A 19,837-nucleotide genomic window follows, 5' to 3' on the forward strand; every position below is an offset into this window, starting at 1 on the left:
GCCATGTTATTTGCTTCCCATAAAGGACAGGGATAGTGAAGTTGCAACTGCTCCATGTCAGTGTGTTTGTTGCATTAGATAAGCCAACGCTTTTTAAAAAACTGTGAAGCTATTGAATTAAACCACACACAATAGATCTCTTAAGGGATTATTTGGAAGTGAGGAACAACCACATCGTTTTAATCAGACCACTATCTGTGAAGTGTATGGATTCTCACGCACGGCACTGAAGCCCGTTTTCTGAGCTGCAGCAATGCCAACACCACAAGGGGCATTCTGCTGCCCTAAGCTGAGTCACCTCATTGCCACCCCCTCTGCAGTGCCTGGAGGAGCTGGTGTTTTAGAATATGCATAGAATCACGCTGCAGAAGCCTCCTCTGCTCCTTGTCAGCCAGCGGCAGTCACCACACGACTCCCACGGCATCCAGAATGCGTGCCAACTATGCGGCTGTTGGAATGAAACCGGCTGCCTTGCCGTTTTCATGACGGCACTTGGATCCCAAGGAGCTGCCTGAAGAACGGGTGGGAGAAAATCACATCTTGCCGTGGCGGCATAAATAAATATTCCAAGTTGGCATATCTCAGTAGTTCACAAGGGAGCCCACGGGTTTAGCTGAGTGTTTTCTCTAGCCTGAGGTTGCATCTCAAGGGCTCCAAACTTTGACCTTTCATTTTAGAATATTGAAGAAATGCGATGCACGGTCTCTGCTCTCTTGCATTTTCTAAGCAGGGAAAAAGGACAGAAGGTGCCCTTAGCAACAGCCATAAAGTGGCACATAAGCAAGGGCACAGTGATGTGGACCCTGAAGAAATGCCAAGGCGATGGAAAGTAATGATGGGCAAAGCCCGGGAGGAAACTTACAAAATTCTTTCCAAGCAGAAATGTGTTTGCAGATGGATAATGGGTGGGTAGGTGCTACCCGATTCAAATGCCTGCAACTGTCATTTTTTAATGTTTCTTTTTGCGAGGGCGAGGTCCCAGAATCTCCCTAAGAGTCTGACTGAAGCTACCCACTCTTCCCACACCCACGTTCTGCCTACCCCCTACCCTCTCACCTCCAGAAAACAACAGAAAATGATGCAACATTTCAAGGGCTCACGAGTCCAAAGCCCAAACACAGATCACTGAAGAGCCTCTGAAGTAGGAAATTATCACAAAAATATCCTTATTAGCTCTACACTATATTAAAAAAAAAAAAAGCAAGGATTATCATATTTCCCCATGTATAAGACACACCCTTATCTGAAAGTTCTGAGGTCTAAAAACTGGGTGCGTCTTATACAGTGGTTGTAGATTTTATTCTTTTACTTGCATTTCCCGCTTTTTCGTACTTGTTGAGGAATTGTATGAATTTTATGATGAATAAAACTTGAGTTCAATAAGTTTATGTAATACATTTTTTTTTCAAATTTCAGTCCTCAAAATTAAGGTGTGTCTTATAAATGGGGAAATACGGTACACAGGTTTCCCATAGCAGCAGCAATAAAGCTGACATGGAAGGCTTGTTTCAGCATCAAGGTACCATCCCAGAAAGACAAAAGCCAGCAGGGCTCTGGCGAGCTAGGGTGGAACTCCAGTGGATTTCAGCAAAACTATCCATCTCCCAGCAGCCAGACTTCTCAGCCCAGCCAGTCACCAAGTACATAAGCCACAAACAACAAAGCAAAAGAAAACTTTTAAGTGTTGGCAATATTACATCATTTCTATGAGGGATCCCAATGGTTCTCCAGTTTTGGTCCTGAAAACCTTTTTGGGGAGTTGGTGAGGTCCAAACTGTTTTCAGAAGAACACCACTGTCTTGCCATTTGCACTGCAGAAAGGTGTGAGGTGTGAAGGTGCCTGGTGGGTAAAACTTCAGGTGTCTTAGTACAAATCAAGTCAGAGCCACCAAACTGCCCAGTGGTCATTGTACTGTCCACTTCCACACACTCACAGTAAAGGGGGGAAAGCCAGCTTCACTTAAGGATGCCCCTGACGAAGCAGTAACAACACTAGCTTTATTAAATCTCGACTTTTCAGTCTGTGGCTTTGGGACACTCTGATGAAGTGAGAAGAATGTATCTTTCTGCAGCACAACCCCCTGTGAGGGCCGCCTCGAGGGAAGGCACGTGGGGACCGCTGCGGTTGGAAACTGACGTGGCCACTTTTTCTTTGAAAACCATTTTTACTTGAAAGAACAATGTTAGACCAACGGTGGTTACTCAAACTTGAGTATCTGGCAGATATGTTATGGAAATGAATGAAGTGTGCCTATCACTTTGAGGAAAACAATTGGCAATATTTGTTGCCAATGATGAAAACAGGGCCTTTCAAGCAAAAACTGGAAGTTTGGAAAACATATATCTACTATCCTGAGTGTGACAGTCTCTCATTGGATGAGACGGGTGGTAATATTAACAACTGTGATTGTTTTGATATGGTTTTAGGAAATGAGTCAACTTTTAGAAGGTTTAATTTAGTGAACCGATAGTTTCTAAATGACCAGCATATAATGTTTTTTAAAATTATACATGGCTAAAGGAGTCAATATACAAGACAGACCAAGAGATTTTAATGTAACAGAGTGTATAAAGTTTACGAATATGGTTTCAGACTAACCTTTAAGACAATACCACTTGTTGAGTTTGAGTGTTGAATCAAAGACTATCTACAATTAGCTGATAAGACCATGAAAGTACCCCTCCCTTTCAATTACATATCTAATTGCGGCTGGATTTTCTCCTTATACTTTAACCCTAACTACACAATACTCCAGACTGAACTCAGAAGCATATTTATGAATCCAGCCATCATCTGGAAATCCAGATATTAAAGAGATTTGCAAAACTATAAAAACAATACCACTATTCTCACTAATTCTTTTGCTTTGGAAAGTAGTTCTCATTTTTTAAAAATGTTAACAGTAATGGCTGTTGTCTAAATGAATAGCTATAATTCTCTTGGGTTTTAATTTCAAACATGGTGAACATTGATTAATACAACCCATGTAAACAAAAACTCTTCAGTGCTCTCAATTTCTAAGAGTACAGCACGATCTAAGACCAAAAGCTGATCTATCTTAATAACCCCATCAGCTCCCTGAAGGAGATTCTTATTTTTCAAATGAAGACAATCAGGATCCCAGGGATGAAATATCCAACCCAACGCGGTCACTCACAAGTAGGCAGCCGAATCAGAATTCACATTTTGTCTTCATCATGCACGAACATCCTTCCTTGAATATTGTGACAATTACCCAGGAGCATGTGCTACACGAAGCCAAAGCAATCTGTGTGTTTGGATAAGCTAATACAGGAGTAGTAACAAAGCATAAGCAAAGGCACTCTTCATTCTGGTCTGTGCTATGTCTCAGCTCCAAGGGGATCCCATTAATGCGCCTGCAAAGGTGCAAAGGGAAGGAAGGATCCAGGATTGTTTTCCAGAATGAGACTTGGGGAGGGAACACTGCCATAGCGAAAAGGAGGGCCCCTCAACCACTGTGACACAGGAATTGATTTCACTTGACGTGAGCTGGAATACAGTAAGGACTGATTTTGTATTTAGTCTGTGCCAAGGCGGTCCCTCCCTGTCTGTCAGTGGGGACCATCTAGGAGGTGTTCCTCGGTCAGTTACTGGGTGCATCCATGCTGAATCATGTCCTCTGCCAATCCAATTGGGTGATGGAACAACACAGATGTCTGGCTGACTTCACTGTATGTATGCTTATGGAGTCAACTACCTGGTTCTATGTGAATGTTATTAACAGAGAGCCTCCTGAGCCAGGCTGCCTACAGAGCACAGAAGGAGAGAAAGTAACCAGTTGCAGATGGTGGATAGTAAAAAGAATCTGCTTTGGTAGGAGCAGTTCTAGATGAAGTGGGGTGGGGCTGGAGAGGGAGCCCTGGTGAAATTATCTAGATGCATGCTTCAGCTCTTCCCATAGCTAGGGAGAGCTGTGCTGGTCCCTGCATTTCGTGTGCGTGTGCTGGGGAGAGAAAGGACAGAGAAAGAGATCCTGTGTTTAACTACTGCTGACTGACAAGTTTAGCCAGAGAGAAACTTCATATGGGCTATCCATTTTCACTGGAGGAGTATACAAGGCATTTGGAATAAACTCTATTCCTACAGAAGACACAGCTGTAAATCTTTTATTTGCCACGTAACCTGATCAGAATTGTCCAGGAGGTTTGGGGGAAGACTGCAAAACAAAGAAAACAAAATTCTCATCAGAGAGAGTCATAAAGATCACCTGGAGGAATGAACTGAAAATAACCCCAAAGGAATGAAGCTCACAGAAAGTGAAGGGTGAATCTCGAATAACCTCTGAGGGTCTCAACCCTGGCAGCACACGCCCTGCCCTTCTGGGTCTGGGCTAGGGCCCAGCAATTCTCATTTGATTGGTCTGTGTTGGGGTCTTTAGAAAACCCCCTGGGAGGTTCTAATGTGCTTCCAGAATGCCTAGGCTGATGGTAATCCAATGGGGTTGAGTGTTTTTCTGAGGGCACAATTTGCTCAAGTATTGAAGCACTATTCTCTGCAATGCAGATGTTGTACAGTGCAACCTGTCTTAACCACGAATGACACACACTGGGCAAGGATGTACTCTAGAAGCTAGGAGTGAGTTTTTAAAGAGACAGCCTCAGCTTTCTGCCCACCCTTCCTGATACCCATTTCACAATCTGATGACCATGGTGAGTTACTTTACCCACCTCCCCATCACAAATCCTTTTTTCTTTTTTGGTGCTTTAAAGGGCTATGTGATCTTGGGAAAATTACCAATCCTTGTAAAGATATAGTTTCTGCCTCATAGGTGTGTAATGAAAATGAAATGAGACAATACAAGTTGACATGTACTAGGACTATACTTTTATTTAGTCTTCACTCTTTTTGTTTTAAGTGATGTCAACTACTGATATGATCTTCATTACGATCTCACCCAGATTCATATTTAGAGGAGTTACGTTTCTAAAGCCTTTGTTTTATGGGCAAATATTTACCCTGCTGCCGATGGAAGGGCTCTTTGAACATAAGAAATGGTTCCATCTACAAAGGGAGGAAAGAAATGCAACATGAAAATGTAAGGATTTGATTATTAGTGATGGGAACAAAACTTAGAAGACACGCTCCTGTCATTTTTTTTTTTCCACTGGAGGAGACGCATGCAGTGATTAATTTTCTTGCTTTTAGAATTCGGAAGCCACAAAGATCAACAAGTTAGAGATGTAATTAACAACTCCTGCTAGTTAACGGGTTGCCGCGGGTGCCGTTGGTCTAGATAAAACGGATTTGATCCTGTAAGCTCCCTACTTTCAGCGACTGAAATGAATGCGTGGTGGGTTTCACCATGAAAGAGAACGATCCTGGCATGGTGGGGTTTGCAATAACAATTACTTTTAACTAACGGTGACATTAGAAGTGACAAGGGTGCTCTGTTGAACAGAGACAGCCCTGGCCAAACGAAAAAGAGAAAAGAAAAAAAAAAAAAAAAAGCCCAGCGGCGCAATATAACTTCACTGTGGGTTGAAATAAGACAATCAGAAACAAAGTTAGCCTCCCACCCAGAGAGAGTGGTTGCACCAGCAAATTTTTACTTGAGAGAAATAAAAATTGGAGGAATTGTGGCGGAACCCTATTATAACCCTAGTCAAGGGACAAGGATAATATGAAGGCTCTGGGTTTTTGTGTCATAGTGAAAGATGCTTCATATCACTTTAATCCACAATTCAGCAGTGAACCAGGACCCACGGGCAGGGGGGAGCTTCTTCCCAGAGCCCTGCTGAACCTGCCCCCTTTGCACCAGCTTTGTTCTGAGGCTTGTTAAAAGTTAGAGCCCAGGGCCTCTAGGGGAGGCAGGAAATATTTAGGACAGAGAGGGAGCAAATAATAGGTTTTCCCAACTAACTAGAATAGAAGGTAGATTTACAAGGAGAAGGCTGGCCTGGTGGTCAGAGCAAGAATGGTTGTCCTGGCTATAAAACAATGACATGGGGACAGGGGGCAGGGGAAGGGAGGATAGGGTGAGGTAGGTCAAAGGGTACGCATTTTCAGTTATAAATTCTGAGGATTTAATGCACAGCATGGTGACTATAGTTAATAATAAAGTATTGTGAGCTTCAAAGGTACTGAAGGTAGATCTTAGGCATTCCCACCACACATACAAAAAAGTTAACTGTGTGGTGATGTGTTAATTATCTTGATCTTAGTCATCATTTCACAATGAATATGTATTATATCAAATCATGTTGTACACTCTAAATAGGTACAATGATATTTGTTACTTATTCCTCAGTCAAGCTAACAGATATTGTAAATATGACTCTATGCCTCACTGATGAATCAAGCTCAGCTATAAAAGAAAAAATGATGACACTAATTTAGGGTTTGTTTTAAAGCAGGCTCTGGTCGACATGGAATTTACCTTTGCCTTAGAATAATAATTCACAAAGCTTACGGGCAGAGTAGGAAAATGTTCAGCCTACACTACAGTGAACATTCAATTACTCTTTTCAGCCAACAGATGACACCTCCACCCAAACCCCACCTTGCAGGCCCCGTAAAAACCCCACCACCTCAAGCCTGCCCAAAGATCAGACGTGTGCACTTTAAAATGTAACCTTTGCCTAGGGAAACACTTTCTTCCTTAATGTTTGTGAGAGATCAGAATGACACTGCCTTGCTATTTTATCCTCTACTGGCTGGGAAGTCAAAAGGAAACAAAGAATGTCTTTCTCTTTAACTCGGTGGTCTCATACATACATAAGGGAACCAAAAATAAGTAACATCCGCCATTTCTTCCAGTGGTGCCATACACGGCGGCACTTGTAACGAATACCCATAATATTAGATTCCCCTATGACCGCTGTTGCCCAACATTCTGCAACACCCAGGTGATGAAATATCGAGGAAAAGGACAAAACCAAGGTTACAGAAACTTAACTACTTAAAAACTAAAAATGCTTCCCAACAATATTCCTCACTTCAACATTCTGGCCACAGAGGAGGCAAAAGCATGTAAAAATACCTTTATAACCCAGTGCTACGTGTGAATTCTAGAATACAGTCTGGACCTCCTTGCCCAACAAACAAGTGACTTGACCTGAATCCTACTTACAAGAAAATGCACTTTTTAAAAAATTGCTTTCAGAAGAATTTAAAGAAGTGTCACCCTTTCATCTTCCTGGTTTTATTTTCTTTTAAACAAACAATAAAAAATAGTGTTGCCACTTTGTTTAGGTGAATTACGCTGTGAATTTTATCTTGAGAACTCAAACTTTACCAGATGTTGTTTAAACAGATGTATCAGACATTTTTCTTTCAATCCTTATTGATTTTCTTTGTATTTTGGAGTAAAGGATACGTTTTTATACTATAAAACATTGTATGTGACTCAGGGAAGAAGTATGTCAATCTATCTTAGCCAAGTAATTCCTATTCAAAAAGTGATTTTTTTCTATGTGTAAAGTATTGTGTCAGTCTCTGTAGAAATGATATTTTTATAAAAATTGAGCTTTTGGGGGGAAACAGCCCCTCCTTCATGACAGTGATGAATATAAATATTAGAAAGATGATTCAGCTTCCAGATGACACTGAATTACGAGCAGGAAACTACGCTAGGACTGAGTTCATCAAAGACACAGAAGAGAGGGCACTTCCAGAAAATGCTGCCTTACTCATCTTTAAATCCCCAGGGTTAGAGCACAATGCCTGGGACAGTAGGGTGTTCAAGAAATATAAATAAAATAGTAAATTATTGTAAAAAATATATAGCTATAGAGTAGTAACTAAATAAAACGACGAGTGATGTGGGCTGAAATATCTAAGAGGAGGCTTCATCACAGAGATGTAAGTTCAGATGGATCTCTCTTGAGGATGAACAGACTTACGGGATAAGGCCTTACCTGGGATGGGGCTGAGGATAAGGGAAGGAATAATGCAGAGAAAAGCCTTTTAGGTTACAAATGGACAAAGGAAGAATGAAGAATGACATAGGAGCTTTGTGGGATACTGAGAGGCCACCCAGACTGTGTTTAGGGTTTAAGTGAAAAGCAGGGAGGGGTGAGGCGGGACAGGATGTGGATGGCGCTGAATGCGGAGGACTCGAGCAGTCAAGATTTTGTCCTAAAGAAGACAGGAAGCAGTGAGGGTTCTGCTAGTATTTATAAGGACTCACTTCTAAGAATGAACAGAGTTGTAGATTTAGGGAGGTGATGAGGTCTGTCCATAGAGCCACTAGTAAAATAAGTTACAGAAATGAGACGATTTGTTAAATCAGTATTTACCGAGGTAAGAGAGTGCTAGGCCTCACGCTAAGTGCAGGGGCTACAACGATGAGTTAAGACTAGTTCCTGTCCTCAAGGAGCCAGTGTGATGAAGGAAGTATATACAAGGTGCTGAGGGATCCAAGGCTGAGGAAACTGATCCAGCCTCTAGAAACCGGGACAGACGTCTCCAAACCTGAGAGCCATCCAGGCAAAGAGGGACAGAATTAGCAAGACACATGCATGTGCATACGGGTGTGTGCGTATGTGTACGTGTGTGCGCGTGCAGCTGGGGACATCTAGAGTGAAACTAACACTGCAGAGCAAGCTGGACTCAAACATCACTCCTGATGCCCAGTCCCGGAAGCGCCCGTCAGGCAGCCCTGACCCCACAGTGCAGCGCCATCGGGCCCTTCTCTGGAGAGTCAGGGAAAAAGAAGGTAGATGTGAGCTTCTCTCTCCCCTCTCTGAACCTAGAACATATTTAACAGCTGGGTGTCTTGGAAAGCCTGAACATGTGCCCACATCAATAAAACACTAAGTGAAATAAGTAGATTGTTTCTAAATCCCTATTACTTTGCAAACCTGAAAGTTTCCAAAGTGAAAAAAAGCCCTAAAGGTTTTCAAAAGCAACATTTAGAAATATTTTTTCAGGTGTATGAGTAGACTGAATTCTATTAACTTCCAAAAATGTCTGCCCAAAGCTGTTGGTCTTTTAACACAATGTGGGAATATTACAATTTTATGAGAATTAAATATTATCTGATCAAAATTCTCCCTTAGTCTGAGTAAGCCATGAATGAGAGTGTATGGCGAAATATTTTGGTTGACAGAATTTTCTTTACGAATGCATGAATTACCAGTTTTCTTCTTTTTTTCTTTATAAGATTTTTATTTTATTTTATTTTAATTTTTTCAAAGTTAGAAGCATGGGGGGGCAGACAGACAGACTCCCACATGTGCCCAACTGGGATCCACCCAGCATGCCCACCAGGGGGCGATGCTCTGCCCATCTGGGGCGTTGCTCCTCTGCAGCGGGAGCCATTCCAGTGCCTGAGGTGGAGGCCATGGAGCCATCCTCAGTGCCCTGACCAACTTTACTCCAATGGAGCCTTGGCTGCAGGAGAGGAAGAGAGAGGAAGAGAGGAAGGAGAGGGGGGAGGGGGGAGAAGCAGATGTGTGCTTCTCCTGTGTGCCCTGGACAGGAATTGAACCCGAGACTTCCACACGCCAGGCCGACGCTCTTCTGATGAGCCAACTGGCCAGGGCTAAGATTTTTTAAAAAAATTTATTCATTTTAGAGAGTAGAAGGGGCAGGGAGAGAAGCAGGGGAGGACCAGGAAGCAGCATCCCCCATATGTGACTTGACCCGGCAAGGCCAGGGTTTTGAACTGGCGACCTCAGCATTCCAGGTCCACTCTTTATCCACTGTGCTAGCACAGGTCAGGGATTACTAGTTTTCAATGAAATAAAATACTCAACTCCAAACCTTACTGCCTTCAACACAACATCTGCTGAAACCATACAAAGTTCAAGGCACTATGGGTGAAATAAAAATGGAAAAAAACCTACTAAGATACTAGCGTTCCAGATTTTTGTCCCTTTTTTTTCACAGTTGTCTCCCAGGGATTTAGAACCCAGCAAGGGCTCCATAAACACAAACACTGGTTGCATACCTGAACAAAAACAAAAACAGAATCCCTACTCTCAGGAAGTTTACCATCTGCTCATAGTTAAAACTCTTACTGTTTTGAGGTTCTGGAAATATCTGAGGCCATCACTGTCAACAGCAGTTGTCACTCTGTTAAATGAATCAAAGTTCACATGTCTGATGCTTTGAAAGGCCAAAACTGAAAACGTCAGGGTTTGGAGTAAGGAAAGGTTTATTGACTGAGAAGGTGCCAACTGAGAAGATGGGAGACACAACGGTGCCTCGGGTCCATCTTGCTCACTGGACTAAGTTTAGGTATTTAAGGGGCTGGGGGACAGGTATGTACAAGCGCTGGTAGGCAAGTCTTCACTGGAGGACCCTGGAACTTGGCGTCAACACTAGATCTACCTGGACCGGAGACCTTTGGCTTCTGAGAGTGTTCCAGTGTTCAAGTTCCGGTTACGTCCGGCTCCTTAGCGGAGCGAGGAGTAGCTTTTGGCTCTGGCTGCATGCAGCCGGTCAAAGTTCCCTCCTCTGCACATGCTTCCGCGGCATGACTTAACAGTTTTTATCTGCTGCTCTCTGAAAAGCAACTCAATATCCCCTCAAACGGGAGAACGCCATTTTGAGCTGGTGCCGTGGTCACAACTCTATTGCATATTTGTGTGGCTGATGGAGACGAGGTTTTGCAGGTGTGCACGGGCACGCGTTTCCAGTCCAGACATCACCAGGGTGAGGAGAGTCGGCAGAACACGAACCCAGGCCCTTCTTCTTCTTCCCTGGAGAGTGCTTCCTGGTACTCACAGACGGAAGTGAAAAAAGTCCTGGGCTTCTTCATTTTGTCACAGATGGCCACATCACTCCTCTCCAGAGCCAGGACATCAAATCCTTGAAATTTTTATTTGGTTCAGATGAAAAACTGTATCTTGTCGGTCAGCCAGATTTTTCTCCCCATCTCCCTCCCCGAGGATACACCTATGTCTTCACGCCCAGGTGTGACATGCGCTTCTTGGGTGAGTTGTCCTTATATCCTCTCTCCTGGGGGGTGGGGGACATTACGAATCTTGTGGGCACTGACACACCTTGTACGTCCTAGTAGCAAGCATGGCTACACACCCGTGTCTCAGCCAGAATGGCAAGCATTCATTTTGGTTTCTAGGGACTAGAAATTTATCAAAGATAAGCATTTATAAATTCTCAGATCTGCTCCTTCCTGTAAAAGCTAACCTAATCCATTCTAATAATATACATGCAATATTCCCCCTTAATCATCTAAACCTTCCACTTTGTGTACAAGTGTCACCAGATTTTATGTTAGTAAATTGGCACCAGGAGCTCCATACTATTTTTAAGTTGATGATTGAAGAAAACCGAGGGACACAGCTGGATTCTCCTCAAATGCATGAACTAGAAAGATAAGTTGTTTCCTGAGCCCTCAAGACTTTTTGGTATTATTTTCCTGCTAAATTGCATATTTCTGTCCTTCAGAGAAGTCTTGAAGAGATCTGATTTCCTTCTGTTCTATTGTGTTGGTGTGAACGCCTTTGCAATTGAAAAGGAGGCCACGGAGGGTGGTAGGAACAGAGTCAGCAGAAGTTACACAAAGTGAGGTGTGTGGCTTTGTGACTGGTTAGCGCGCCTGTGCTAATGAGGCCAAGGTCGTGGGTTCAACCTCGGAAAAGGCAGTTACTTCAGTCAATTCCCTGCTGGAGGCCTGTACCCCTAAACTGCCGCAGATTTGCTAGAAATCCAAAGATGAGAGGGCTGGGAATGTGGGTGGAAAAGGTGATGGTGATGCATACACACTGATAATGCAGGACCTTTGAGAGAGGACAGAGACCTCTGATCCCAGAACTGGTCACTCTCCAGGGGTCAGGGGCAGGAGCTGGGTGGCCTCCCTTCGAGGAACTGTAACAGAAAGCTGCAGAGCCACCAGGCTGACCAGAGGAGGGCTCAAAGTCTGAATCTTGTTAAGTCCAAGCAGGGTGCCTTGTTCTAGGTCAGCCTAGCTCCCTGGTGATGGTCAGGACATAGGCACACATTGAGAAACGTGCAGGCAAAGCCAGAGAGAGGCCGTCTGTGAGAGGAGCAGGAAGTGGCATTAAGGAATCAATAATGGGGCATGCTCTTCCATCAAATTGGCTTTGTGCAGACCAGATGAAAGCATGCCTTGAACTGAGAAGAAATATGAATACCGCAGTCTACACCTGAGGTCCACAGAAAAGGGGTGTGTGGGGGTGGTGGTGGTGGTGGAAAGTGACTTTAATTACTAATGACTCCAGGAATAGAAAGGATATTTCTAATTACTAATTGCCTCTTTGGGAAGCAGAAATAAAGTGGCATAAAATGGTGATTATTTCACATTTTCTCTATATCAACAAGAAAAAGGGGGATATTAACCTAAGGCAAAAGAGGTGAGCCTAAAACACCAACATAAATAGAAATGTGCTTTGTAATTCTTTAGTTCAAATTCTAATACAGACAACTTTCCTGTCCCAAGTTCTCCCCAATTCTGAGTTCTCCTGAAGACCAGTTGCTGACAAACTATTGCACTGGGCCCCAGATCTTTCCAAAAAAATTTAAGACTTTTTTTTTTTTAAGCATTTTTTAAAAGAATTTTATGACAGTTTGCATATCCTACAAAAACACCATCCAGGGGCCTCCGAGAATAGCTGCATTATAAATTCTATTTCAAACCTCACTTACTTAACTTTGCATGGAGCAAAATTCTGGAGAATGGATATGTTTTAGAAAGAAGGGGTTTAAGTCTGATGCTGCCCTACCAGAGGGCACAGAAACAAACTCTATATGGAGGTCTGAAGACTAAGGTGACAAACCTCTCTTAGTTTAGCATAACATTTAAAAATATTCCAAACCCACAAAAGGACCAAATCCTAGTGTTCTTTTTACATTTTATTATGTAATCATTGACGCATACAAAAGAAGAGATGTAGCTCTTATGCCAATTTTGAAGCATTGTAATAAAAACATCTCTGAACTCCTAACAGCATTAAATACAGGTACAAGACAGCTGAATCGATTAATGTGTTAAACTTTTAACAATAATGCATTAGTTTGTTGCACTACCTATTGAGGGAGCAAAAAGCAAAAGAAAAGCGGTGATAAAAATTGCATTCACTCAAGGAGGAACCAGAGATGAGTTAAGTCCTGGTGTCCAGTTTTGAACTACATGATACATTCAGGCCACAAGGGGCAGACGGAGGAAGCTCGCATCCGGAATGGGAAGACGGGGCTCCACCCATGAAGAGCACAGGGGCTGGCCCTCAAAAAGCACTCAATAAATACATGACCCTCACCCCCCCCCCAAAAAAAAAAGTGAAATTCAAGGAAGCAACTTAATCTGCCCAACTTCCAGTTTCTTCCTACATCAAATGAGATAAGGCGCTCTTTGTACCAGCCATCCTTGGGAGGGTCAAAGACTGTCTAGAAACGATTTATGAGCCACAAAGAGCAATGTGATTTAAAGGAATGTCATTTTATATGTATCTTCAGATTTTTTTTTCTGATGGAGAGGATTTTGTGCAATTGCTATCGGGAGGGAAAGGTGTTAGATGGCGGCTTCAGCTCACCGGGGTCTGAATTTCATTTCAGGATATCCCGCTGCTGTTCTGTCTCTTTCATCTGAAAGCGTTTCCCAACGGGCAGCTTGGTCACGAACTCCTCTAAGCTATAACAGAAATGCTGTTCCCCCCATAAGACAGACGCGTGTTACAGTGCTTAGTACTTCTAAGGTCTTAGAGGGGAGAGCCTTGGTGTCCTTGCTGTGGGGGGAATTCTGTTGTCCTTCGTTTTTTTTCCCCCTCAAATATTTGTTTAATGTCATCGTAAAAGAGTGTTAAAGTGTCTAAGCACTTTGGAGCTAGAAGAGGCTTTGTTTTTTGAAAACGCTTAACCTATGTATAGTTTTATTATATCGTTTCCATTAGGTTTTGAAAAATACTGAAAAGTGGGCCCAGACACCCATGATTATTCTGGGGGACCCAAGGTTGAAAGCTGTTGTTTTTAGCTCCGGTCAACGTGCCATCCAAATGATGACTCCACTGGTCAACCATGTCTAGGATTTCCTTCCCAGTATACCCCACCCCAACCCCACCGCCATAAAAAAGCCCCTGACATGACAATGTTTTATCACACTAGTTAACATCTAGCCAGCAGAGCGTATCAAACAAGTACAAGCCAGACACCTGGCCAATTCTGACAGCTTACTGTGCGGTAGGCCTGTGCTGAGCTCCTGACATCCACGATCTCAGGTCTAGCTCAGTAGGTGAGTATTAATGTGCATATTTTACAAATAAAGAAACTGGGGAGTTCAGAGAGGTTAAATAATTTGCCTAAAGGCAAACCACCAGGAAGGGGGGGAAGCCAGAATTCAATCCGAAGTCCCTCCTCTGCAGTCTCTAAACAAAAGAAAGACTTGACATATCGAAATTCTTGAAACTGATGACACAGTATCTCATCTGACATACAGATGGCTGAATTTCGTATTCTTTCATGCAACTTTTTAGAGGAAATCTGTTTTCTGTATTTTCCAACTTACTACCCATTAAAGAACACACACACACACACACACACACACACACACACACACACACGGGAGAATAAGGGGGGGAATCTCCATTAGAGCCTGTGTCCAATTTTTCACTCAGAAAGCAAGATAATCTGAGAACATGCAAAGCCATTTCTCCCCTTTGAGGCTCCCCAGTTGTCAGGAATTGTTCTGGGAATAAGCAGCATCCCAGCAGCCCTGGGGACAATACCCCTTCCTCCCGGCAGAGCAACTGATTACTCTGACAACTCAATTGTTTGGAAGAACAATTGAAAAAGGAGATGAACCTGGTTACGGAATAAATCTGGGTACCTCTTTGTAACTGCGGGAATAAGACATCTCTATCAGAATGTTTTGCTCATGCAAAACATGTCAAGTCTTAAAACCACCACTCTGAGTGAGCCAGACATAATATAAATTCCTTGAAACTGAGTTCCAACAGTGCTCTGTTCCAAGGAGGCTAAATGGGCCTTCCTGCCTTCTCCCCGTACTCTGAACAAACTAACAAAACTTCAATAGTCTTGCCCTTCAATGACCCAGGAGCCAAGAGAGGGAAAGATCAAGAGGGAGACATCGGCCCAGCTGAGGACCTGCACACAGCACAAATATTCAGATGGAAGGAACACTTGGTTACAGGGAATTTTTCCCTTTCTAAGACAAACAGTGTCAAGTGTTAAAATGTGTCCAATACTAAGTTCAAAATATAATGTGAAAAAAACTGCCACAAAAAAAGTTGGCCAGAGGCGAAAAACATGTGTTTGCCCATGAGTGTGTACAGAAAATGTGTCTAAGAGGTCTGATAAGGACAGCTCCCCATTGGAAGACTTTTATATTTTTAGAAGCTGCCTTCTAGCAGCTGAGGCAAGATACACATCTTCCCAAGTGTCATCTACCAAAACTGAAAAAATAGGACACAAACTTAAAATTCCTAGGAACAAACCTTAGTCTGAATTGTCCTGACAGTAACAATTCCATTCCATGGTGACCTAAGAACTCCTCCCCATACCTTTTATTCAACTTATAAGACATAATTATTCCTGAAGAAATCACTTATTTTCTTTCAAAATAAGTTAAACCCTCATTCAATTAATGGCAGGGAAAATCTCTAGTGGCTCATTTATCTGAGCAATTGTTTATGTTACTTGAACTTTTGGCACAAGGAAGAATAAGGAGTAGTTTTCTGGGAGGGGGGGTGTTGTCCTGTATGCTTCAATAGTTGAAGATTCTGTTCCTACTCCCCGGAGTCACCATGGAGATTTGTGTTCCTCTAGGACAGCTGGACAGACGGATTTGTCTTTGGTCATATACAGAGGACAGAGGAAATGGTGTTATATTTACAAGAATAAGCTAACCTCTCATTCTAAACTAATCAGATTTAACAAAACTCGTAGGATAGAGTATGAAGATATTTTTAATGTTGTCAGTATCATGGTGTCGTGATTCCTTGTGTATTATTTAGTTGCCTTCAAATGAGAGGAAGTGAAATATGGGTGTTCACAGTTCACCTAAGCCAGTGGTCGGCAAACTCATTAGTCAGCAGAGCCAAATATCAACAGTACAACGATTGAAATTTCTTTTGAGAGCCAATTTTTTTTTTTTTTTTTAATTTTTCTGAAGCTGGAAACGGGGAGGCAGTCAGACAGACTCCCCCGCATGCGCCCGACCAGGATCCACCCGGCATGCCCACCAGGGGGCGATGCTCTGCCCATCCAGGGTGTCGCTCTGTCGCAACCATGGCCACTCCAGCGCCTGGGGCAGAGGCCAAGGAGCCATCCCCAGCGCCCGGGCCATCTTTTGCTCCAATGGAGCCTTGGCTGTGAGAGGGGAAGAGAGAGACAGAGAGGAAGGAGAGGGGGAGGGGTGGAGAAGCAAATGGGCACCTCTCCTGTGTGCCCTGGCCGGGAATCGAACCTGGAACTTCCTCATGCCAGGCCGATGCTCTACCACTGAGACAACCGGCCAGGGCGAGAGCCAAATTTTTTTTTTTTTTTTTTACAGGGACAGAGAGAGTCAGAGAGAGGGATAGATAGGGACAGGCAGGAATGGAGAGATGAGAAGCATCAATCATTAGTTCCTCGTTGCGACACCTTAGTTGTTCATTGATTGCTTTCTCATATGTGCCTTGACCGCGGACCTCCAGCAGCCTGAGTAACCCCTTGCTGGAGCCAGCGACCTTGGGCCCAAGCTGGTGAGCCTTTTTGCTCAAACCAGATGAGCCCGCGCTCAAGCTGGCGACCTCGGGGTCTCGAACCTGGGTCCTCCGCATCCCAGACTGACGCTCTATCCACTGCGCCACCGCCTGGTCAGGCAAGAGAGCCAAAGTTTTTAAACTTAAACTATATAGGTAGGTACATTCCTTATCGAGGTAGCGCCTGCACGTGGTATTTTGTGGAAGAGCCAAAGAGCCGCATGTGGCTCGCGAGCCACGGTTTGCCGACCACTGACCTAAGCCAACAGAGAAAGTGGGGGAAATGCTGTAGAACCACCCCAATGCATGTGGCAGCCCTGGTGAGGGGTCTAAGGCAGCAATATGTGTCAATTAGTGACACTGATAAGTGTCATTTAGAAAATAGGGTAGGGGGGAGCAAACTTGGTCACATATGCAAAGTTGCATCGGACTGTACATTCATGTTCCAAGATTGGTGGTGTGTGGAGTAGATATAGTTAGGAAACTCACAGCTAAAGGAAAGCATATCAGCTTAGCTTCTCCCTTCTGAGCCCAGAGAGATTTGTTCTTTAATTTAGTTGAGGAACAGACTGTTAACCAGCTGAGGACCTACTATGTGCCAAGCACCAGTCTTCTGTCACACGAAGGACCAGCAGGATCCCTGATAAAGGGAGGGAGGCACCTTCCGTGGTGGGTGACCCTGCTTTGCTCCTGTCACTCCAGACACCCACAGTGCCTCAGACTCTGAGCCACAGCGAGGCTCAGAAGATCAAGAGGACCAGTCACAGCAGCCTTTTTAACTTTGGGAAAACCCAATGCTCACTTCACTCAAACATCGCAAAGTGGTGCCATGACCCTTTAGCTCTTGGCTCACCAATTCAAAGAGCCACATCACATACAGCCCCGAAGCTGCCCACGGCATGATTCTGTGTCTAGTTCCTCTCCAGGTTCCCCCGAGCGGAAGACAGTTCTGGTAGGGAGTCTGGGCAAGATTACTACAGTATTTAGCTTTTGTCTCTTCTTTCACTATGTCTTAATGTAGAATAAGGTGCATAGGTCTCAGAGACTGAGTATGTCAGTGTATGCTGGACTTGAGACCTATACTCAAAAGGTACCTGCAGGAACTCAGGTTCACTTAATCTAGCCCAGGAATCACTAATTCAAAGATGAAGGTACAGGTTCAAAGAAGGTACAGCAGGGTCTACTTCTCAGAGAACTGTGTAAGGCCAGGTACAGACTTAATTCCAACATCAAGGTCCCTGCCTTGCTAATTTTACTGAGCACCTATCTAGGTGGAAAATGGACAGAACTGAAGAGGACCGATTTCATTCTCTTAACTATAGGTGTGACTACACACAGTCACACTTCCTCTCTGGCCATTAGTTTTCTCACATGTAAAATGGTGAGAGAGGGTGTTGTGTTGGTGATTGCTAATATGCCTTTCAAGTCTGAAATTATCATAAGGCTTGAGGATATAATTATGTGTTGGTATATGTGAATATATATGAATATATGCAAACAGACATATATGCATGTGATATGCTACAATTAAATGCCATTTTCAACCAGACATTTTGCCTAATATCCCCAGTGAGCAAGTCTTTCCCACTCCCAAACCAGGGTTAGAGTCGTCCCGTCAGTGCAGTGCCTCGGAACCCCTCTGGCTTCTCTCCAAACATCAAGTGTAGATAGTGAGAAGGGTCATGCAGGTTACATGAAATATTAAGTGTCATTAAGTTCCTTGGAGGAAACAGCAAGTCTGCAGCAGACCTGGGCTGTGAGAAACAGAATACACTGCAGGAAGCACAAGTTATAGGTGACAGGTTATGGCTGCCGGAACCTGGGGCCCTGCAGGCAATGCACCGAATGGGCAGGTCATGGCCATGCGTGGAACAAGGCTGGCTCTGAGCCCACGTTTGAGTCCTCCCAGGTTGGCACATCCCGAATGAGCAACTCTAAAAACGTGCGGTGCAAGGGGTGTAGCGGAAACTTGGCTCCAGTTTCCTCCGGCACGTGGCTCTGCCTGGAGTGGGGTTAAAACGACCCGCCCGCTGCGTAGGCCACCGCCCGAGCGGCCGGTGCTAGGACCCCGCGCGCCGCGCGCACTTCCTCCCGCCGCGGTCCCGGCCGCCGTGCGCGCCCCCGGCTCCCGCCGCCTGCCAGCCACCTACCTGGTGAAGCAGTGCTCGCAGTGGTTTCCCCTCTCGTTGACTGTGAGCACATAGGCGTAGGCCGGGCACGAGAAGAGCAAGTCCCCCACCTGGAAGGGCCGCAGGGCCCGCAGCCCCCGGCCTTTGCCTGGGCTGCAGAAGCGCTCCAGGCCGCCGTCCCCTTCGGCCGTCATGCTGGCGGCGGGGCGGACGGCTGGCACGGAGGGCGCCGGCACCGGCTGAGCCCGGGCTGCGGCTCCCCGCGAGCTGTTATTGGAGAAGCGTCACCCAGAGCTGCGGGGGGCGGGGTGGGAAGCCACCCGGCAGAGGCCGCGGAGGCCACCTCTCCCCGGAAGGGACGACGGCCCCGCCCGGTCCTCGAGGGGCCCGAGCGGGAGGGGGAGAGGGCAGGCTCCGCGCCCGCCCGGATCGTGGGACCCTCGGCCACCGCCTGTGCGCTCTCGGGGCCGCTTCCGGTGTGGCCGCCACAAGGAGCTGCAGCCCTGGCGGCTCCTGGAAGGAGGGCGTGAGACGTCTGCGCCTCCACAGCGTCTCCGTGGAGAGAGCGGGACGCTGTCCCCTGTCCTGTGGGCGGGATGCGGTCGCCTACGGGGACAAGTATGCAAGACCTCCCCTAGACAGTCAGCTTGGCTCATAGTGTGACCCGCCCTTGGTCACTCGAGGGGGGCGAAGATGATTCTCAACGCTATGTTCTTAAGCCCTTAGAAGGAGTCATGGGGAAACACGGAAGAGAAATTACAGTAGCAAAGTTTGATGTGCTGAGGGTTAAAGGTTTTTAACCCGATGAGGCTTTAGACTTCTAGGGAGTCTGTCCCTAGAAGTGTTGGGTGTGAACTTAGTGCTCCCCTCGGGGGAGTTAAGTGCTTGGACGAAAGGGGAAGTGCACTGGTCCGCAGAGCTCAGGGAGACTGCAGACCCGGAGTGATGCAGAGGAAGCAGGACATAACTTCGCCTTCAAAGGAACTTGGGCTCTTGTTGGGGGCAGTGCCATGCTGTGGCCAGAGCCCTAAGCTGGAATCTGCAGTGATTTTAACAGACATCTT

The 19,837-nt window shown here is 45.1% G+C and overlaps 1 protein-coding gene across 1 annotated transcript in view; it reads right to left on the bottom strand.

The window, feature by feature from the left end:
- Positions 1 to 19,323, bottom strand: part of SMYD2 (SET and MYND domain containing 2) — a 53,063-nt gene extending 33,740 nt beyond the window's left edge. Inside the window, exon 1 of the mRNA XM_066261373.1 lies at positions 18,795 to 19,323. Coding sequence (XP_066117470.1) covers positions 18,795 to 18,967 — 173 coding nt within the window. The 5' untranslated portion in view covers positions 18,968 to 19,323. The remainder of the gene's footprint in view (positions 1 to 18,794) is intronic.
- Between the last annotated feature and the right edge of the window lie 514 nt (positions 19,324 to 19,837).

The sequence above is a fragment of the Saccopteryx bilineata genome, chromosome 2 (genome assembly GCF_036850765.1).
Source record: "Saccopteryx bilineata isolate mSacBil1 chromosome 2, mSacBil1_pri_phased_curated, whole genome shotgun sequence".
Lineage (NCBI taxonomy): Eukaryota > Metazoa > Chordata > Mammalia > Chiroptera > Emballonuridae > Saccopteryx > Saccopteryx bilineata.